The 19,625-nt window shown below is 34.3% G+C and overlaps 1 protein-coding gene across 1 annotated transcript in view; it reads right to left on the minus strand.

Moving 5' to 3' along the window:
• Window positions 1-290: 290 nt before the first annotated feature.
• Window positions 291-19,625, minus strand: part of HBP1 (HMG-box transcription factor 1) — a 30,514-nt gene continuing 11,179 nt past the window's right edge. The window contains exons 4-11 of the mRNA XM_027838592.1: window positions 19,364-19,502; window positions 18,898-19,009; window positions 18,699-18,808; window positions 18,030-18,186; window positions 16,193-16,337; window positions 10,386-10,712; window positions 2,979-3,120; window positions 291-1,394 (exon numbers count right to left, since the gene is read on the minus strand). Coding sequence (XP_027694393.1) covers window positions 1,377-1,394; window positions 2,979-3,120; window positions 10,386-10,712; window positions 16,193-16,337; window positions 18,030-18,186; window positions 18,699-18,808; window positions 18,898-19,009; window positions 19,364-19,502 — 1,150 coding nt within the window. The 3' untranslated portion in view covers window positions 291-1,376. The remainder of the gene's footprint in view (window positions 1,395-2,978; window positions 3,121-10,385; window positions 10,713-16,192; window positions 16,338-18,029; window positions 18,187-18,698; window positions 18,809-18,897; window positions 19,010-19,363; window positions 19,503-19,625) is intronic.

Here is a 19,625-nt window from a genome sequence, read left to right on the forward strand (position 1 = left end):
TACTGTGTCTGGTTCTTTTTGTTGGCTTTTAAACATTTAGGACACCAATTCCATACCCCAAGGCTGAAATAGAAACAATTACTTCTTCCTTTAGCTTTTCTTTTAAACATGAGGTAACTTGGATTTATTCTATGATTCTATGGTTCTAAGAAGCATTAATCAAAATAGCTCCAACATTCAAATAAAAACATCACATTTTTGATACTTAGAGATATTCCTTATTATTTGAAACCCTTATCACTTAATTCATATATTTAAGAACCAGACATCCTGTTACAGAAATACACAAATTGTTTTTTAAAGTTTTATTTGAAATAATATACAAGAATATAGTGTGCAAAATTTAGGGGCAACATCATGAAGACGTGTAATGAACTCAAATCAATTTAACAGCTGTGATTCCTAACCAGAAACACCACTTGTTAAGTAACATGAAAAGCCATGATTGTAGCTCAGAGCAAAAGCAGCTATATCACCAATGGATTTGCTCTAATTTTAAACAGTTGGAGGAAAAAGTAAAGTGCAAGTGTTGCACTGCCCATAAGTGCAAAATCTGCCCCCACCATGAAGATATCTGTTGACAAAAATAAGATACTTAAGATATATGGTTGAGGAGATAGAACAGAATTTAAAAATATAATGGTGAGGTTAATAGCACCTCATGGTGTATATACCAGTGCTATTAACTAACTTTACCTTGGCCTGGGCTAGTTTTTCCATCAGAAAAGGGCTGACAGTCCTGCCACCTGGTGCAAAATGTCACACGAGATAGAAAATAGGCCTACAGCATGCACTGCACCAGGTGGTTTCCATGTTCTGTTAGACCATCCACCTGCCACATGTGCTGGTCGCCTCTTGGCACTGGCCAGACTGGGAGCTTCTGTATTTGGCACTGGTGTTAGGGCCACATGTTTGCTGTTCAAGGAAATCCCAACTCCCAGCTTCAGTTTAATTACATAGTTTGTGCAATACATATTAATAAGCAACAAGGGTCCAATGTATAAACAGCAGTTACATATTTTAAAATTCCCCCATTTGTACATTTTAAAATAAAACATTTATACACTTCTCTTTCTACTGTACTTTAGCACCACAGGATATCAATTTTCAAGCCTATATTACCTGATAGACATATATGAAGTTTGGAAGAAAATAAGGCAATTTGGTTTACAATGTTGATAGTTTTAGCTTACTTAATGCTCTATTGTTGAAAGCAAATCCTCACTCTTATTTCAGGACTCAATGCTATCAGTATTTTTATGGTCACACAAATTCACGAAAAATGGTGAGGCCTTGATCTTCTTAAGTCTTTTTTTTTCCCCCATCAAGTGTCAACAGTTTGCAAATATAGATTAAGAACAATAAAACATCTTGGTTTAATGTTGTTGAGAGCCCTGTGGAGAAAAAACAAAGTGAACTCAGTGAACATTTATAGAACAAAAAACCAATCTGTGTTATATAAACTTACAAATCAAAATTTTTAAAAAAAGGCATTTTAAGATTAAAATTATAATCTGTTAATAAAACTGAAGTCAAGTCCTCAAGAAGATCTATGGAAATAAATAAACATGGCCTTGATACTTATTTAATGGCCAGGCATGTCTTTGTGACCAGAAAGAAAATATACATCCTTATTATAAAATAATAATAGCTAATATTTATATGGTGTTTTTTGTACCAGGCACCAAGCTAGGTGCTTTCCAACTATTTCATTTGATCCTCACAACAACCCTGGGAGTTAGGCACTACTGTTATCATCCCTATTTTGCAGATGAGGAAACTGAGACAAACTGGCTAAGTGACTGGCCCAGGGTCACAGAACTAGTAAGCTTCTGAGGCCAAATTTGAACTCGGGTCTTCCTAACACCAGGCCTGGTACTCTATCTGCGCCACTTGGTGGTTATTTCCAAGATCTATCCAGTCAGGTAAGTGGTATGCAAAGTTTGAATCCTGCCATAGACAGTTATCAGATATGCCTTTTTAGCAAGTCATTTAACTACTCTCAGCCTCAGTTTCCTCCTATGTAATACAATGTAATATCACCTAGCTCAAAGGGTTGTTGGGAAAATCAAATGAGATAACATATGTAAAACATTATATGTTAGAGTTTTGTTATTATTATTGTCATCGTAAAAAATAGCCAATATAAACCTAAATTCTAGCCTGGGATCCTGGAGCTTGTTGTAACTGTCATGTCTTGATAAAGAAATGTTATTATTGGCCTGCTTAATAATCAGAGCATCCTTGAACAATTCCCCTAAATATACAATACACCAACTATTTTGGTAAGACACTTAAGAAACTGCTTGTAATCAGGTAAAAACCATTTAAATTCTCATTTCACAAGTGACATATCACAGAACTTAGAACTAAACCTTATTTCTTAAATGAAGTCATAATTTTTACTGTTGATTTTAACTATTTGAATTTTAACTGTTGATTATTCTTAGTACACTACAATGTGGTTTACCCATTCTTTTTCTGTGCCATTCCATTCAGTGAGGGTTCTTATCAACCCTAGAAATTATATGCATACTGGAGAAGTCCCAATATTTTAGTAAACATAGTATCTTCTCTAGACCTCTCTCCCACTCAAGAAAAAGGTCTTACAATTCCAATTTATTATGATTTTTACCAAAATCCACCTTTCAGTCAAATCTTTGTCTCCTAGCATATCAGGTAATGAGTACAGCCTGGAATTCTTAATTTTCAGGCCAACTTAAAAGATTAAATGGCATTTACTCAATAAGAAAAATACCCCCCTTAACATGAAATGTTTTTAGGCACTAATGGATATTATAATTAGGAGAAAAATGATCTTTTCAGTTCAACAGGAGAAAAACATTTTTGAGGAAAAAAAATATAAGCTAGGAGAATATAAAAACACCAGATATCCTTCCATAAAATTTAACAGAAATGCAGGAAGGTAAGTTTTAATCACTAATAGGACTTCAGAGCAATTACTCTGTGAAACCTACTGAATTGGTTCTTTTCCGTTTCCAACAGTCGGGATTTAAGCGTTTTTGTTCTTCAGCCAAAGCCTTGGCTTCTAGGGTATACATTCTCCTTTCTTCATTTTTCATTTTCTTCCACCTGTCACCAAGTATCACACTTATGGCTCTGGAAAACAAGTGTTTTTCAGAATGTTACTGAAAGGTAAAAAATGTAGATATGGAATAGAAAAAAAATCATATCAACATTATTTTGTCAAATTGAAGGAAAAAGGTTAAGACAATAATAAGCTTCCTCTAATAAAATCTCAAGATATAAAGACCAGCTTTACCTTACTTGAGGAGTTTAAAACTATTAGGTTCAGGGCCTCTGAACTAGTGGAGTCTATTTGGCTATCTGGTTCAAAAGAAATATATTTTTGAAATCATTTAACCAGTTAGTAGTGTCAAACTCAAACAGAAACGGAAGCCACTAAACCATACAAAAAGATCCCCACAGGCCACACACTGACTTTACATTAATACATTAAAACCAAATAGGAACTACATTTTAATTTGGTTCAGGCTCCATGTCTGACACCTCTATAAATATTAAAAGAATGGCTATGGACAGGCCCTACAAATGAGAGAAAACTAGTTGCAAATATTTTAAAAGTCAACCTAATTTTCATTCAGTGATAATTGCATAGTAGATTTACCCTGTTTGTTTTTTAAATTTGTAACTGCATTATATTCGTGGCCTTCTTTTATCTACTCACTACACTAAGTCACTAGCTATTATTTGCCTTATTTAATCATCTAATTGCTTTGCTCCAAAAATCAGAATTTGTGAATTTAAAGTAATCCTTAGTCATCACTTGAGAAAAATGCATACCACCTATGCTCAATAAATATTTATTGAATATGAAATTTAAAAATTAAGGAGACCCCAAAAGCAGAGTTACACAATGATGGAAGTTTGTGGCTAATACTTATCATGCCTGCCCTATTCATCTATCCTGACCCACATTCAGATATGAGGCTGCTTCTATTCAGTACAATGCTTTCATTTAGTCCAGGTACTTATAATAAATAATGCTAGAACCAAAGGTAGTTGGTTCCTGGACAGGATGCATAAAGGAGATAAGTACAGATATACCACCTGACACAGAAACCATAAGGGCTGGGAATAGGATCTTTAAAAAAGCGAATTTGAGAATTAGGGTCTGATTTGAGTTTAATTTAAAAAAAAGAGAGAGAAGAGAAACCACAGACTAGATTTCTTACCCCTTAAATTACAAGATACAGGGTGTCCTAAAATCCTGTCTTACTAGTCTATATCTATGCCTATATATTTGTGTGTGTGTGTGTATGCTTTAATAAAATAAATCATTTTCTAAATTACCTGATAAATTAAGGTTAGCATACAATTTATGAATTAACAATTTTGCAACAGAAAAAAGTTCCATTCATATACAGATATCTTATTCTTCCCACGATGAGACTATGAAATTAATATATATGGCACAGTAAGGCATAAATTAGAGCTCCACAAATCTCATGTACCTAATTTAATACTGGATGATGCAAGATGCACATCTACAAAGATTATAATTGGCTCCTTTCTTTGAATATTCATGATTTTCTTTCTCTCTAGAGTTCACTTAAAATGAAATATTAATATTTATCAACTAACAATTTATTTTTGCATTAAATTTATGCATGCAATTTCAAGTTGATTTTTCATCTTAAAAGATAGCTTTAAGTTATATACTACTTAAAAGTATCACCTCCTCTCTCCTCCATGCCTTACATTTTCCCAAGTAGAGTCTGACCAAGGAAATGGACTTTCCTTACTCATAACATTATTTATCTCACAGGAAAAAGGCAAAATTATCAAGGCAGTGTTGAGACTCATCAAGGGATTATTATTATCCAGGATAAAAAATAAAACCACTTAGATCAGAAACACAAGTGAAAAGTTGGTCTTACAGAAAAAAAAATCATAAAACAGTCACTCAAGTGTAATTGTAGCTGACATAAAGAAAATTTAAATAGCTAATCATTTAAAACACCTTGTGAGGTAGCCAAGAATAGTCTTCAATGGCTTAGGAATTAGAAGACATGAATTTTAGGTCCAGATAGGTCAAGCTGAATGACGCTGAATAAGTTATTGACCTCTCAGCTTTCATATTTTTAGATGGGGACACTACCTCCCTGCCTATCTCAACTATGGAAGTTCTATGCAAAGATTAAAGTGATATTATTACGTGGCAATGATCTCAGAGCCTTCATAGAGATGTTTGTAAAACTAAGCATAGACCAACATCTCACAGCATATACCAAGATAAAGTCAAAATGGGTATATGATTTAGACATAAAGGGTGATATCATAAGCAAATTATGATAGCTTAAATAAATATGAAATATTTAAAAAATGAAATATTTTACCTGTCAGACCTATGGATAAGGGAAGAATGTACGACCAAACAAGATAGAAAACATTACGAGATGTAAAATGGATAATTACATTAAATTTTAAAAATTTTGCACAAACCAAACCAATGCAGCCAAAATTAGAAGGAAAGTAGAAAACGGGGGGGGGGGGGGGGGAGATTTACAGCCAAGTTTCTCTGCTAAAGGCTTCATTTCTCAAATATATAGAGAAATGAGCTAAATTTTAAGAATGCACATCAATCCCCAATTGATAAATGGTCAACAAATATGAACAGGCAGTTTTCAGAAGAAGAAATCAAAGCTATCTATAGTCACATGAGAAAATGCTCTTAACCACTAATGATTACAGAAATGCAAATTAAAAAACTCTGAGGTACCACTTCACATCTTTCAGACTACAATGACAGAAAATGAAAATAACAAATGTTGGAGGGGATATAGGAAAAAATTGGGACACTAATGCACTATTGGTGGAGTTGTAAACTGATCCAACCACTCTGGAGGACAATTTGGAACGATGCCCAAAGGACTACAAAACTCTGCATGCCCTTTTAACTTGGCAATACCACTACTAGGTCTGTATCCCAAAGAGATTAAAAAAAAAAAGACATATATACAAAAATATTTATAGCAGCTTTTTTGTGGTGGCAAAGAATTAGAAATTGAAAGATGCCCATCAAAAAAATTGGCTGAACAAATTGTAGTATATGATTGTGATAAAATACTATTGTATTTTATCGCAATGACGTGATTTCACAAAATCCTGAGAAAACTTATATAAACTGATGCAAAGTGATGTGAGCAGAACCAGGATAATATTGTACAAGTGTCAATTGTGAATGATTTAGCTATTCTGAGCAATACAATGATCCAAGACAATTCTGAAAGCCTTGTGATGAAAAATGCTATCCACCTCCAGAGAAAGAACTGATGGGAGTCTCAATACAGACTGAAGCATACTTCTTTTAACTTTATTTTTCTTGTTTTTTTTTGGGGGGGGGTGGTCCTCTGTTTTCTTTCACAACGTGGCTAATATGAAAATGCTTCGCTAGACTGCACATGTATAATCCATATAAAATCGCTTACCTTCTAAAGGAGGGGGAAGAGAGGGAGAGAATTTGGAGCTCAAAAAAAATTTAGTAATATTATTTTTTCCCCAATTACATGTAAAGTCAATTTTTAACATTCATTTTTTAAAAAATTTTGAGTTCTAAATTTTCTCTTTTCCTTCCCCCTGATATTGTAAGCAATTTTATATAGGTTATACATGTTGAGTCATGCAAAACATATTACCATATTAGTCATGGTGTAAAAGAAGACAGAGACCCAAAGGGGGAAAAAAAAACCACACAAAATAAAAAATACAGAAAAGTGCAAGTAGTCTGCTTTGATCAGATTCCATCAGTTCTCTCTCTGGAGCTGGACAGCATTTTTCATCATAAGTCCTTCAGAACTGTCTTGGATCATCGTATTGCTGAAAATAGCTAAGTCATTCATAATTGATCATCATATAGTATTGCTGTTATTGTGTACAATGCTCTCCTGGTTCTACTCACTTCACTTTCTATCAGTTCATATGAGTCTTTCCAGGTCTTCCTAAAATCAGCCTGCCCCTCATTTCTTATAGCACAGTAAAATTCCATTATACTCATATACCACAACTTGTTCAACCATTCCTGAATTGATGGGTATCCCCTCAAATTCCAAGTCTTAGCCACCACCAAAAGAGCTTGTTGTAAAGACCCTTGTACAAATAATTGGTTGCCCCTCCCACACACACACCTTTTTTATTTCTTTGGGATATAGACCTCATAGTGGTATTGCTGAATCAAAGGATATGCAATTTTGTAGCCCTTTGGGTATAGTGGAATGCAAAATTCTTAAAAATGAACGTTAAAAATTGTTATTACATGTAATCAGGAAAAAAATATTAAAATTTTCACTTAAAAAAATGAAAACTACGTAGGAAGCCTATTGTCTTCACAATTATAATTCCTGTGATGGTGACCAGATTCTCTCCACTAACCTTTTTTTTCCAAATATTAAAATAGTAAACCAAATTGATAAATATGACACTTTATACTGATCTATACATTCTAGTTATAACAGCCAATTTATGAATTAAAAATACACTGGCTATACCTATCTGGTTAGAATGTTTCAGAATAGCCTAACTTGGATATCTAAATTGAATGGATAACTAAACTCAAAAAATATATATATACTCTGGAATCTCAATCATCTTAGTAATGCATAAAACAAAAAGACATGGATGAGGTATTTTTTTTGTTGTTGGTTTGCTTTTGTTTTTGCTAGGTAATGGGGTTAAGTGACTTGCCCAGGGTCACACGGCTACTAAGTGTTATGTGTCTGAGGCTGGGTTTGAACTCAGGTCCTCCTGCCTCCAAGGCCAGTGCTGTATCCACTGCGCCACCTAAATGCCCCGATTATAAGGTATTTTAAAAACAAGGTGAATGAAGAAAAGAATTACTTAAAGGCACAATAAGATAATGGTATTTGACATCTTTAAGAGTGTACACATCCTTCAGGGCAAAATCAGGTGTCCCTACTCTCCATTTCCCTGCCAATTCCACAAATCTGTGATTCATTTAGGTAAAATTAAGTTCTTTTATAATGGAAAATGGTGAGTAAAGGTAATTTACACCTTGGTGTGAAGCAATGTAATGAAATTGTCAAAATGGTTTTTCCACACAAGAGGGAACTTGAGTTTTGTTTGTAGAAAGTGAAGACGTCTGTGGAATTTGGGGGAATATGGGCCTAACTATGGCTTTGGACAGCAACAAGGATAGAGATGGTAGCAAATTCTCCACAGTAGTCTTTGGCCCATTTGCATTTGGCAAATGTCTGCACATAACCAATCAACTTTCTTTGTCTAGTACAGGGCAGCAAAATAATGGGACACATCACAAAACATCTGATAACTCTGGGTAGTAATAACCTTGTGAAAAGCTCTAGTGCAATTATGCCTGGGATTTTAGAAACTAATCTACTTAAAAGTACTTTTTAATAACACAGATAAAGTCAAATTCAAGTATGGCAAGACTAGGGCTACCCACTGATATCTATGAAAAAAAGAAAGAGAATATGAAAAAAATTAAGAAAATAGAATAACACATGAATATCACTGAAAATTTTAAATAAGTGTGAACAAAATAAATATGTTCTTTATATAGAAATAATATTATGTCTATTGGTAGATGATGATAAACTTGATTTTGTTAGACATTCTTTGTTATATCTACTTCTGTGAAGATTCTAAAAAAAACCCAACTTATAATCACTCATATTCTTGTCCAGTGAGTCAAGGTGAGTACAAGTACAGACCTGAATTCTAATCCTGGCTCTGCTACTTAACTCATCTTGTGATTTTGGGCAAGTCATTCAGCATCTACCTTAGTTTCTTCAGACATCATCTAATCCAAATGACTCATTCTATATATCTAAGATTCTTCTGGCTTTGTCTTCCATGGGATAGTGAAAAATATAAGTTAAAAAACTAAGAAAATGGCCCTCACTAAAAGAAATATTCATCTGGCTAAAGTGGCTAATTTGTGAATTTTAAATACTTTTCAAAAAAATGCAGCAATTTGGCTTACATCAGCTAGCCAGGTTACTGGTCATCTGTTCTCCCTTCCCCAACAAATATCCCTGACAAGACCACAGGAGAAAAAAGGGAATGTTTACTCTTGTTTTTATGTTGTTGGGTCTTTTATTTGCTTACACAAAGGAGAAAACACTCCCCCTATGCCCCACTTGTGTAAAAAACACATAAAACATGAATTTTGCTAAATTTTTAGACACATTGTGTCAAACACTTAGTCACTGAGCTCAAACATTTTTAATAATGAAAATGTAACATAACATTTTAAAAAATCATGTACCACTTAGATCTAATTATCTAATCACACCAAAAGTTTACTGGAGCTGTTACTTTTTCTATTTTAGGAATTACTGTCAATTGTCAGTAATCACTACCAGACATATATTAAAGAGCTCTCTAAAAATAAAGAGCTCTCTTTACCACTTATGAAATACATCTAGAAAGTTATAATTTTTAAATGATCTTACAATATACGGCCATAAATACTAATAATTATGTAACATTATTTAGATCATGTCCAAGCAAGAATTCAGTAAATTTTTAAAAAATCCACCTCATTCTAAAATATGCCTAAAAACCTGTTAGCCAATATTTTCATTACATTTCTCCATAATTCTTTCTCCTTTTATAATTATTGCAATGCACAGATCTTCACAGGGGGTGGGAGGTGGGGGGAATGATTACATTTCCCTACAAAACAACCTGCCCTCAGAAGCCCTGTATATCAAGGTCCAGATAGATCTATGTAGTACATCATTACTGGGGTTTTCAAGCTCTTGCAGCACTGTTAAACACACACTGTGAAGAACCTGTTATAATGTAGTTCAGTTGTACCCAGAAAACTACAGCTACTGTGAACAGCGGCACTCTACAGGGGATGTGGTGATGCAGCCATTTAGCTTTATCACCAAGTCATTATTCACCCAACTGATGTCTCATAAAGTACTGTGTTCCCCACTCAACATACAACACCTGGAAATTTACTTTTTCTATTTCTTTTGATAGGTTATACATTACTCCCTTTTCAAACACTGTACAGAACAGACAAAATGGCCTATTTGCTATTCCCAATGTCTGCAATTTCCTCCCTCCTTGGAAACCTCCATTTCTTGGAACTTTTAAATTTCTAAGGCTCATTTCACATGTTACCTCATACAAAGAAATTACTTTGTGTATTATTTTGTATTTAAAGATCTTTCCAATAGGACTGTAATCTCCTTGAGGGTAGAGACTTTTCATTTTTGTTTTTGTCTCCCCAGTGTAGTTCCTTAACAAATGTTTGTTGAATTGAAAAAATAGTACAGATAACCATCCAAGTAATGATGAACTTCAGTGAAAAGCACCAACTGTCATAATCAGAACACACTACTGCTTACCTGTTATCTTTCCCTGGATACATCTGAGTATATTCAACTCTGTACTTTTTGGCGAAAAGCATAAAGGCATTCATTGGTCTTTTGCACTTGTTAGGAGAAGTGGCACTCACAGTACTTGCAGTCCCTGAGCTGTGGCTTTTGACAGCTTTACTATACAAAGAATTAGAAGAAAGCTGTGATGATCCAGCAGAGACACAGTTTTTGCTGCATTCTGATCTTTCAAAGTCTTGACTACCAGGTCCTCCACAAGATAAAGATGCACGTCGCTGACGAGCCATGCTACTTAACACATAAACAGCAGAAGAATCCATAGGTGTGAAGTCATAACTAGAATAATAAAAATAAATATATTATTAAAATGGTAGTCATTAAATGCAGAATATTTCCCTCCTTATTTTTAATACTCTGATTCTTTTCAAATTATCTTGTGTTTTTACTTGCTTGGGCACATGTTGTATTCTCTCAATGAGAAAAGGACTTTTTCTTAGCATCCCCAGCACTTAGTTTGATGTGCTTGGCACATTAAAGGTGTATATTCAACAAATATGCATTATCCTTTTTCACTACCTCATTTTTCCTCAACATATAACTGATAACTTAAAACTTTTTTCTATACCATCTTTAATATTTTATACTTTTCTATCATTAATGACATTACCTTACCTTTCTTAAAACTAATTATACAGCTCAGTTATCTGCAGATCATTTGCCAGAATACTACTAAGAATCAAGATCTATTTTGAGAAAGCTTTTGATCAGTCAAGATGTCAGTATATCCATTCTTTAAATTCTCCTGCACTTCACTCAAAGGAACACTCTTCAGGCCCTTACCCAGAACTTATTTATTTTAATTCTAACAAAGTTGGTTATCTAGTTTCCTAAACCACAACAGATCAGGAACAAAACATTTAAGGAGGCATGGGAAAAGGGATAGAATTGTTCTAGAGCAGTGGTATCAAATTCAAATAGAAACAAGGACGACTAATCCATACATAAGGATTCTTGCAGGCTGTATATTGACCTAGTTGTAAAATGTAATGTTACCTTATACTGTATTTTTATTTAGTTTAGTATTTCCCAAATAAATTTTAATCTGGCTGCCATAGATGGCCATGTGTTTTACACCTGGTTCTAGAGCAAGGGTTCTTAACCTAGGTTCCACAGACCCCTTAGATTTCAGGGGAATTCATGAACTTGGATAGGAAAAAAAAAATCACACCTTTATTTTCACTAGCCTCAAATTGAAGTTTAAAATTTTAATTTAAATAAGTTTAAATTATTTGAATTTAAATAATTGAAACCTCAATTATCTAAAAACACTACTCTGAGAAAGGGTCCACAGGTTTTACCAAGACAACCAATGGAGTCCTTGATCTATAAACAGGCACAATGACAGCAAAACTCTAGAAAGCTAATATGGAAATTATGAAAATATAGTCATCTGAGATAAAAAGTCTTACTCCAAAGAACCCTCTAAAGGTCTAAATAGTTATTTTACTAAATATAATAATTAACATTCATCAGATGACTCACATAATCAAAAAGTGTAAGTCACGTTAAGTATACTCTGTTTACAAAGGCAGAGCAGTATGTGATACATTTTAGAAAGGTTTTGATAGAAAATTATTCCAATTTTTAAGCTTCGTTTAATAAGAAGGGGTAAGCTTCAACGGGAGGCAGCTAGGTGGCTCAGTGGATAGAGTGCTGGCTTGGAGTCAGGAAGACCTGAGTTCAAATCCAGCCTCAGACATTTACTAGCTGTGTGACCCTGAGAAAGTCACTTAACCTCTGTTTGCCTTAATCCATTGGAGAAGGAAATGGCAAACCACCCAGAAAACCCCCACAAAAAGTCACAGTCAGACACAAGCAAACAAAAACAAAGCTTCAATTATCTGGAAAATTCAATGATGTGTGTTCCCCGTTATTTTCAGATAAAGCACATATTGCTATAATAAACAATGCAAGAAGAAATCATAATCATACAAAGAGAGCCACCATTAATATAAACAATGGCCTAAGGATGACCCAGTCTCTTTACTACCAAACATTACTGAGCCTTGTGCCAATTCTTCTTGACTTCCCACTTCTTACATTTTTTTGTCATGAAATCTGTCATTTCAGTTATACGCTGAATCCAATTCCTGCTTCTCTATACCCTTTTAAAACAGCCTAGCAACGCATCAAGAAAAACAAATGATGTATCAAAATACTGAAGAGCAATCGCACATTTCTAGGAGACAAGTGGGTTTTGTTATAAATAAAATTAAGAGAAGGTTAAATATATGAAATTGCCACCCATCGCTGCAAATAGCACAGCTAAAATGGGAAGGTAAATCTTTAAAACAGAACAATAATTTTTATTGGAGTATCAAACATCCAATTATATTCAAACATCCATGTTACGATTTAACATTGTAACACGTAAAAATTTCAGAAAAATCTTACTTTAAAACATGCTCTTCTATTGTGCAAGGTAACTAGCTGATACTACTGATTGGACTATTAGACACGAATGACTTCTGATGACTAACCATACATGTAATTTTTTAATGTATAATCCATTTAGATAAATTTACTAATACAGGACATTACAGTCAAAGTTCAGTTCGAGTGCTATGGGATGCTTATAGTTAAGAAATATCTGGGGCAGCTAGGTGGAGCAATGGATAGACCACTGGCCCTGGAGGTAGCAGGATCTACGGTTAAATCCAGCTTCAGACATTTAACACTTACTAGCTGTGTGACCGAGGGCAAGTCACTCAACCCCAATTGCCACAAAAAAAAAATCTAAGTAATCAATGGTTAGTTTGTACATCAATGCAACTTTTTTCAGAAAACAAGCATTTTCAAGCTTGTGGTTTTATAAAATCATTAATCTTCTCTAGATTTATAAACAACAGAAAAAGAAAACTATTCTTAGGATACCTTAGAAAAGGCTTAAAAAGAAAAAAAACCTCTGAATCATAATTGAAGTGCAGTGGGAAAAGCAATGAATATAGTCGGGACTAGAGTTTTAATTTACTACCTGTGTGACGTTGAATTTGGAAACAGAGGACCTGGTTCAAAGCCTGTCTCTGACATTTGTTTTATTTTGAGCAAGTCACTTTGGTTCTCTCTTCCAGCTTTAATGGTATGAAAAATAATTGTATTTTGAAGTACCCAAAGTCTAAAGTAAAAGAGACATCTTTAATTGCTAAAAATTTGATAACTGTGCCCTCTAGTGGCACCAGGACTACATATCAATAATTCAAGTTTTTCAGTTTTTTCCTTCCCAGGATTTAAAGTCCTCCAATTTCACAAACGGGTGAAAACTCAAATGAGAAAAAAATCTGAAATATTTAATTACAAAATTGGTGTAATTCTGACCAACAATAAAACTTTGAAATATATGGAACTCCAAGTTTCTTTAAAAAAAAATTATATTTAGTAATTTCAGAAAATTCAAGAAAACAAAACTCTATTTTCATTAACAGAAATGCCAGTTTTGCCAAGGGAAAAGAGCAATTTCAAATATGTCTCATGCTCAGAAAATGGCAACTACCACGGCCTCAATAAGGATTAAAACATGCTTAAAACACCTAAACTTCTACTGCATTCCAGTAGAGTACCCTGTTTTTCACACCAATTTATTACCTGTCTTCCCCAGACATGAGAGATGGCTAACTTTTTCAATGCCTTTCCTTATTTTACATTTGGCTCGTAAACAATTTAGATTTTAGTCTTTGTCCATTTAGTTTGCCTTTCTGCTCTGTGGAGGATATTTTTTTTTTCCTTTTCCTAAATAGAACTCATTCCAAAGTGGCATCTAGATGCTACAGTGTTGAACCTGAAGTCAGGAAAACCCAAGTTCAATTTTAGCTTCAGATACTTAACTAGCTGTGTGACCCCTGACTTAACACATTTGCCCCAGTTTCCTCATCTGTAAAATGTGGATTAATAGCACGTAACTCCCACTGTTCTTGTGAGGATAGAATGAGAAAATTTTTGTACAGTGATTTGTAAACTTTAAACTGCTATATAAATTCCATTATAATAATAATATATTAAGTGCAAATCCTAAAGACTTTCCCTAGTTATTACACTAACTTGTTAAACTGAACTGTTAATTTCCTCTTTTATGGAAGCCCCTAAAGAATAGAACCAGTCTGTTCCATAATGAGAATTCTTTTGCTTGAAGAAGTAATTCAGCTACCAAAGTAAGTGTAGCCCTTAGGCTTCAACTTAGGTATTTCACTGTCTCAAAGAACATAGGCTATGATGTTCTTAATCCACAGGCAGATACTCAAATGGATTTCTGATCTCATCAATCTGTATGTTCTCTTCAGTGATGCAGACCACAAGCCATCTTTTGCTTGTCTGTGCTATGTCTCTTGTTAGTTAAGTTCTGTATGTGGAGCCCACTGAACACTGGCAACCTTCCTCACTTTCTCCTGATATCCCGAGGACACCAGTGGAGTACTCTGCCTATTCACCTGCCATCCCTCTCTCTGTGATCAACCACAGGAAGATAAGAACTGAAATTATGACTTGGTGCAATTCTACTATGTTTTTCAAAGCAACTAAAGCTCCTGAATATTAGATGCATCCTATCTAAGGGATTTCTAAGGAGGCGATGTTTTAATGCCTGTAGACTTTTAGTTTAAATTTGGCATAAGAAAGAATATATTTGATCTATCCTTAAAGCTTATCTGGTTAATTCAATTCAACTCAACAAGCATTTATTAAACTCCTGTTATTTGCAAGGCATCAAGCTGGGTGGTAAGAGGACAGGGTAAAAACCTCAAGCCCCACCTTTAAAGAACTTTCAGTCTAATGGAAGGGATCCAACATATACATAAATATGAAATAGAACTATTTTTCTCCCCAAAACCAACCCTCTTCTAAACTTCCATATTTCTGTCAGGTACATCCTCCTCCTCCCCATCACTCCAGTTCAACTCCTCATTTTCCTCTCTTTCCACATATCCACTTGCCAGCTATCATCAATTCTACCTCCCTATCTCTCACTTCTTCCCACGCATGCAGCTCCTACCCCAGCTCAGCCCACAGCACTTCCAATCTGGACTACTGCAATGACCTCCTAATTAGTCTCTCCCTTCTCCAATCCATTCTCTGTAATACTGCCAATCCTAAAGCAAAGGTCTGACCATGTAACTCTTCTGTTTGACACTGAAAACTCTTCACACTAATCTTATTCTATATTGCTCCTTCACCGATTGCCTGGGGTCCAGACACTGTGGCCTCCTTGCTGCTGTTCCCCAGAGAGAGCTGTGCGTTGGCTATCTCCCCATGCCAGGGAAGCACTCCCTTCTCCTCTTGGAATCGTTAGTTTCCTTTAAAACTCAGCTCAAACACAACCTCCTCTTCGAGGTCTTTCTAGCTGCTAATGCTTCCCCTCTTCCCAAATTACCTTGTATTTATTTTGTACATTATCTCCCTGATAGAATATAAGTTACTTGAGAACAAGTACTTTCATTTTTGTCTTTATATCCTCAGTGCCTAGCACATAGCCAGAATCTGATAAATGCTTGTTGAATGACTCATACAATTCAAATTTTAAAAGTTCCATACAGGTTCAACCCCTTTCCTATAAGATTATACAATTCTCCAGATTACATGTTATTTTACTTACTGACTACGTCATTTAATTCTATTACTCTTTATAATTTCTCCTAAACAATTTTTCTTTGATGTTTTTCAAAGTCACGAAGGTTTATATGCCCCTGTAAATATTCATCTTAATACTACAGCAACTTCTACAAAATATGCTATTTAAAAATTTGAAAAAAGAATGAGTCCAAGATTACCTTTTAAATGTATCAAAAACACCTGAATCATCAAAATTAATGGCATCGGGGTGTCCAGGAGGTAGACATACATCGCCAATATGAACTTCACAGCATGGAATGCCATGCTGAACCACAGTCAGGCTTGGATAAAATGATGACCAACCTATAGTTATATATAATAGTAACATAAGCACGCTGATGCTATACCTAATTTCTTGTTCCCCTTCCCCCCAATGCATCCTTTTTGTTTACAGACAGTTTTTATACATCTTAACTACAAAATGTTAAATCAACTGTTAAAAGACATGTAAATTTTTTCTGATGCTGGTTATTAGCACTAAGTAATTATTTTCTCCATAAAATTAATGTTAACAAATCTATCACAAAATAATAATTGATATTCATAATGATGATATCAGGATTTTAGCACAGTAAATACTTCCTCAAACACTTGAGATTAAATTGTGTTTTTCATAATAATAGTGTTAAAATGCATTTACCATATTCTACTTCTCTAAAAATTACTCATTCAAGTATGGTACATTTGGCAACTCCTATCAACCAGATTATCTGACTATGACGCCACTATTCACTAGAACATGCCAGACAATACCCATACATTCACTGCTGGTAGAATCTTTTTAGAGGGCAATCTGGGATTATACTATGAGTCACAAAAATAATCATACCCTTTGATCCATTTATCTAATTACTGGGAATCTACTCAAGACATATTAAAAAGAAAAGAGCTGTTCAAAAATTTACTTAGTAGCATTATTTCTAATAGCAAAGAACTAGAAACAAATGTTCAACAGTTCATGAATGGTTGAATGGTATATTAATGTAACGGAATAATATAATGACATTAAAATTATGAGTATTTTAAAAATTTGTTAAGGTTTATATGATACAAAATGAAGAAAGCAGAAGCACAGGACATTCTACTATGATGCAATGAAAGGACCTGTTATTTCAGCAATGATTAAAGTCCACAACCAGTCTATGACTTAGTAGGTCAGTACTAGGGAGTTGCCTGAGATATGAAGAGGTGAAGTGACTTGCCCAAAGTCACAAAGTAGTAAAACATCAGAGGTAGGATTTGGTCTTCCTGACTCCAAGCCTAGCACTCTATCTACTAAGCTACACTGCCTCTACACTATAGAAAATATGACATTATATGACTACGACTGAGAGGCAGTATGGCATAATGGATAGAGAGGAAGTTCAAAAATCAGGAAGCCCTTCAAGTCTCACTTCTAACACACAGGGCTATGTGACCCTCTACCAGTTCCTCAGCCTCTCAATGTCCTGTGCAACTCTGCAAGACTCTTGGGCTGCAGACAGTTTTCTAACTGCTCTGGAAGAGAGAACTTTCACACTGAAAGTTCCCTAAAGCAATGAAATCACAGGTCTGATCCATCCCCACTTCACCCCCTCGCCAAAAAAAATTTATAACCATATACAAGAAAAAATGTATAGACATTTACTTATAGACATTAATGGACAAATAAATGACAGAAGGTATAGTTGAGCAACAAGCTGACATACATGTATATACGTATGTATATATTCTATACACACAGAATATATACACACATATAGTACATTGAAAAGTAAGTATAAATAATTGCAAATATACCAGATGATAGGAAAGCAAACATTAAAGTCACTTATACTCAAAAAAAGATACTCATATTTATGATTTGCTGTTATTTAAACATATATATAACATGTCCTAAAACAAGTAATACTGAAATGAACTTTTCCCTTTAAACTTACAAAATCACCAAAGCCATGGGACACTATGAAAAGTTTAAGATGTTTACTTTGAAAGAAGTCAGAATATCTACCATACCTTTATTTTTAACATAGAAAGGGTGGTCCAGTTTACACTCAACAGTAAGTAAACCATCTTCTACTGTACCAGGATCAAAAGTTAACTTCAGTACAGACTCGCCAAATGAAACGCTTTCTTCATGGGATAACAACTTTAGACCATCAGAACCATAACCCTGAGAAAATACGTACAGGATAAGTGAAACAGACATGCGACTAGCAGTCTATAAAATTCTTATGGTTTTTTTTATGGGTTTGTCAAGAAGTAAACAAATGAAATTGCATTTAATCTCAAATGATTAAATGTGGGAATCCCCTAATTTGTGGATTATTTCAGGCAAAACTTTGATGTTAATGTGCCACCCGCCTCTCTCAAATATGAAATCAGTGTACTCTCCATAATGTATAAAACTCAGTTTAGCATTAAATAAATAAAAGTATGAATTAATTTTACAGCAAAAAAATTACCATTACTCACTCCCTATCCACTGCTTCCCACTGTAACCTCAGGGGGTATAATTATAAATTCATTACCAAGAATAGTAACAAATCCCCACTTAAAATGGTGTAACATATTAAAATGGAAATAACTAGAATATATCTTTGCACCTTACTCCTGGATCTTATTCTAAGGAAATGAAAATAATATTTCAGAAATATCTAAATTGTAAAGAATTAAAAGCCCTACCTTTTGAGTACCCATAGGGAGATCTTCACTCTCACAGCTCTCAGATCTAGCAAAATCTTCAACATCCTGCCATTCTTTATTGCGTCCCTTATGAAAACACAGACGTGTGCCTGAAATTTAAATTGAAAAGGTAATCCAAATATTGAAATGGTGTTTTACAAGGACAGGATCTGCAAAACAACATACCACATACTCTTACCTTTCAAAAAACAATGCCACACAGTGGAAGGCCAAGAATTGCACCATCCCAGATCATCATCATCTGAGAGGGAGGACATGCAGAAAATTCCAGACTCCGATTCACTACTTGCCTATAAAAAAAAAATACGTTTTTGTATCAGTTACTAATTCTTGCAATCAGTACATAGATATTAAATGTAGTATCTTCTCACCTGACTAATTTTCTAAACAGACAGAAATACAGAGTCCACTAAAGTTCATTTCTTGGAAGCTATAATACATTTCTCCCACTATCACAAAATGTATTAGCAATTTAGAGTTAACACCCCAGTACAATAAGACTACTTTAACATTTCACAAGGTTATGTATAAGTTCACAAACCACTGGAGGGAAAGAAAAAAGTTATTTTGAAAATTAATGAAAAAAAAAAAAGCATGCACTGATTCTTTTGCCAACTATTTTTAACCTCAATGAACAAACTCACCCTTTCATGTCTTACTGATGCTTCATCCTTCCAATGATGATTAGAGAAAGCAGGCTCACCCTTGGAAGAAGACACTGGTGGAGGACGCGCATAGGAATGTAAACTTTTGCTAGTTGCTATGATGTGTACAGGAGATGATCTAAAAGGAAGCATTTTTTGGCTTTAAAGTTTGTTCTTCAAATAGATCTTTTCTTTTGACAAAAGTTATTTCACATTCAAAATTTAATGTTATTGCACAAAATTCTCATTTGGAAAACACAGT

Source organism: Vombatus ursinus, unplaced genomic scaffold, assembly GCF_900497805.2.
Source record: "Vombatus ursinus unplaced genomic scaffold, bare-nosed wombat genome assembly UNPS02014830.1, whole genome shotgun sequence".
Taxonomy (NCBI): domain Eukaryota; kingdom Metazoa; phylum Chordata; class Mammalia; order Diprotodontia; family Vombatidae; genus Vombatus; species Vombatus ursinus.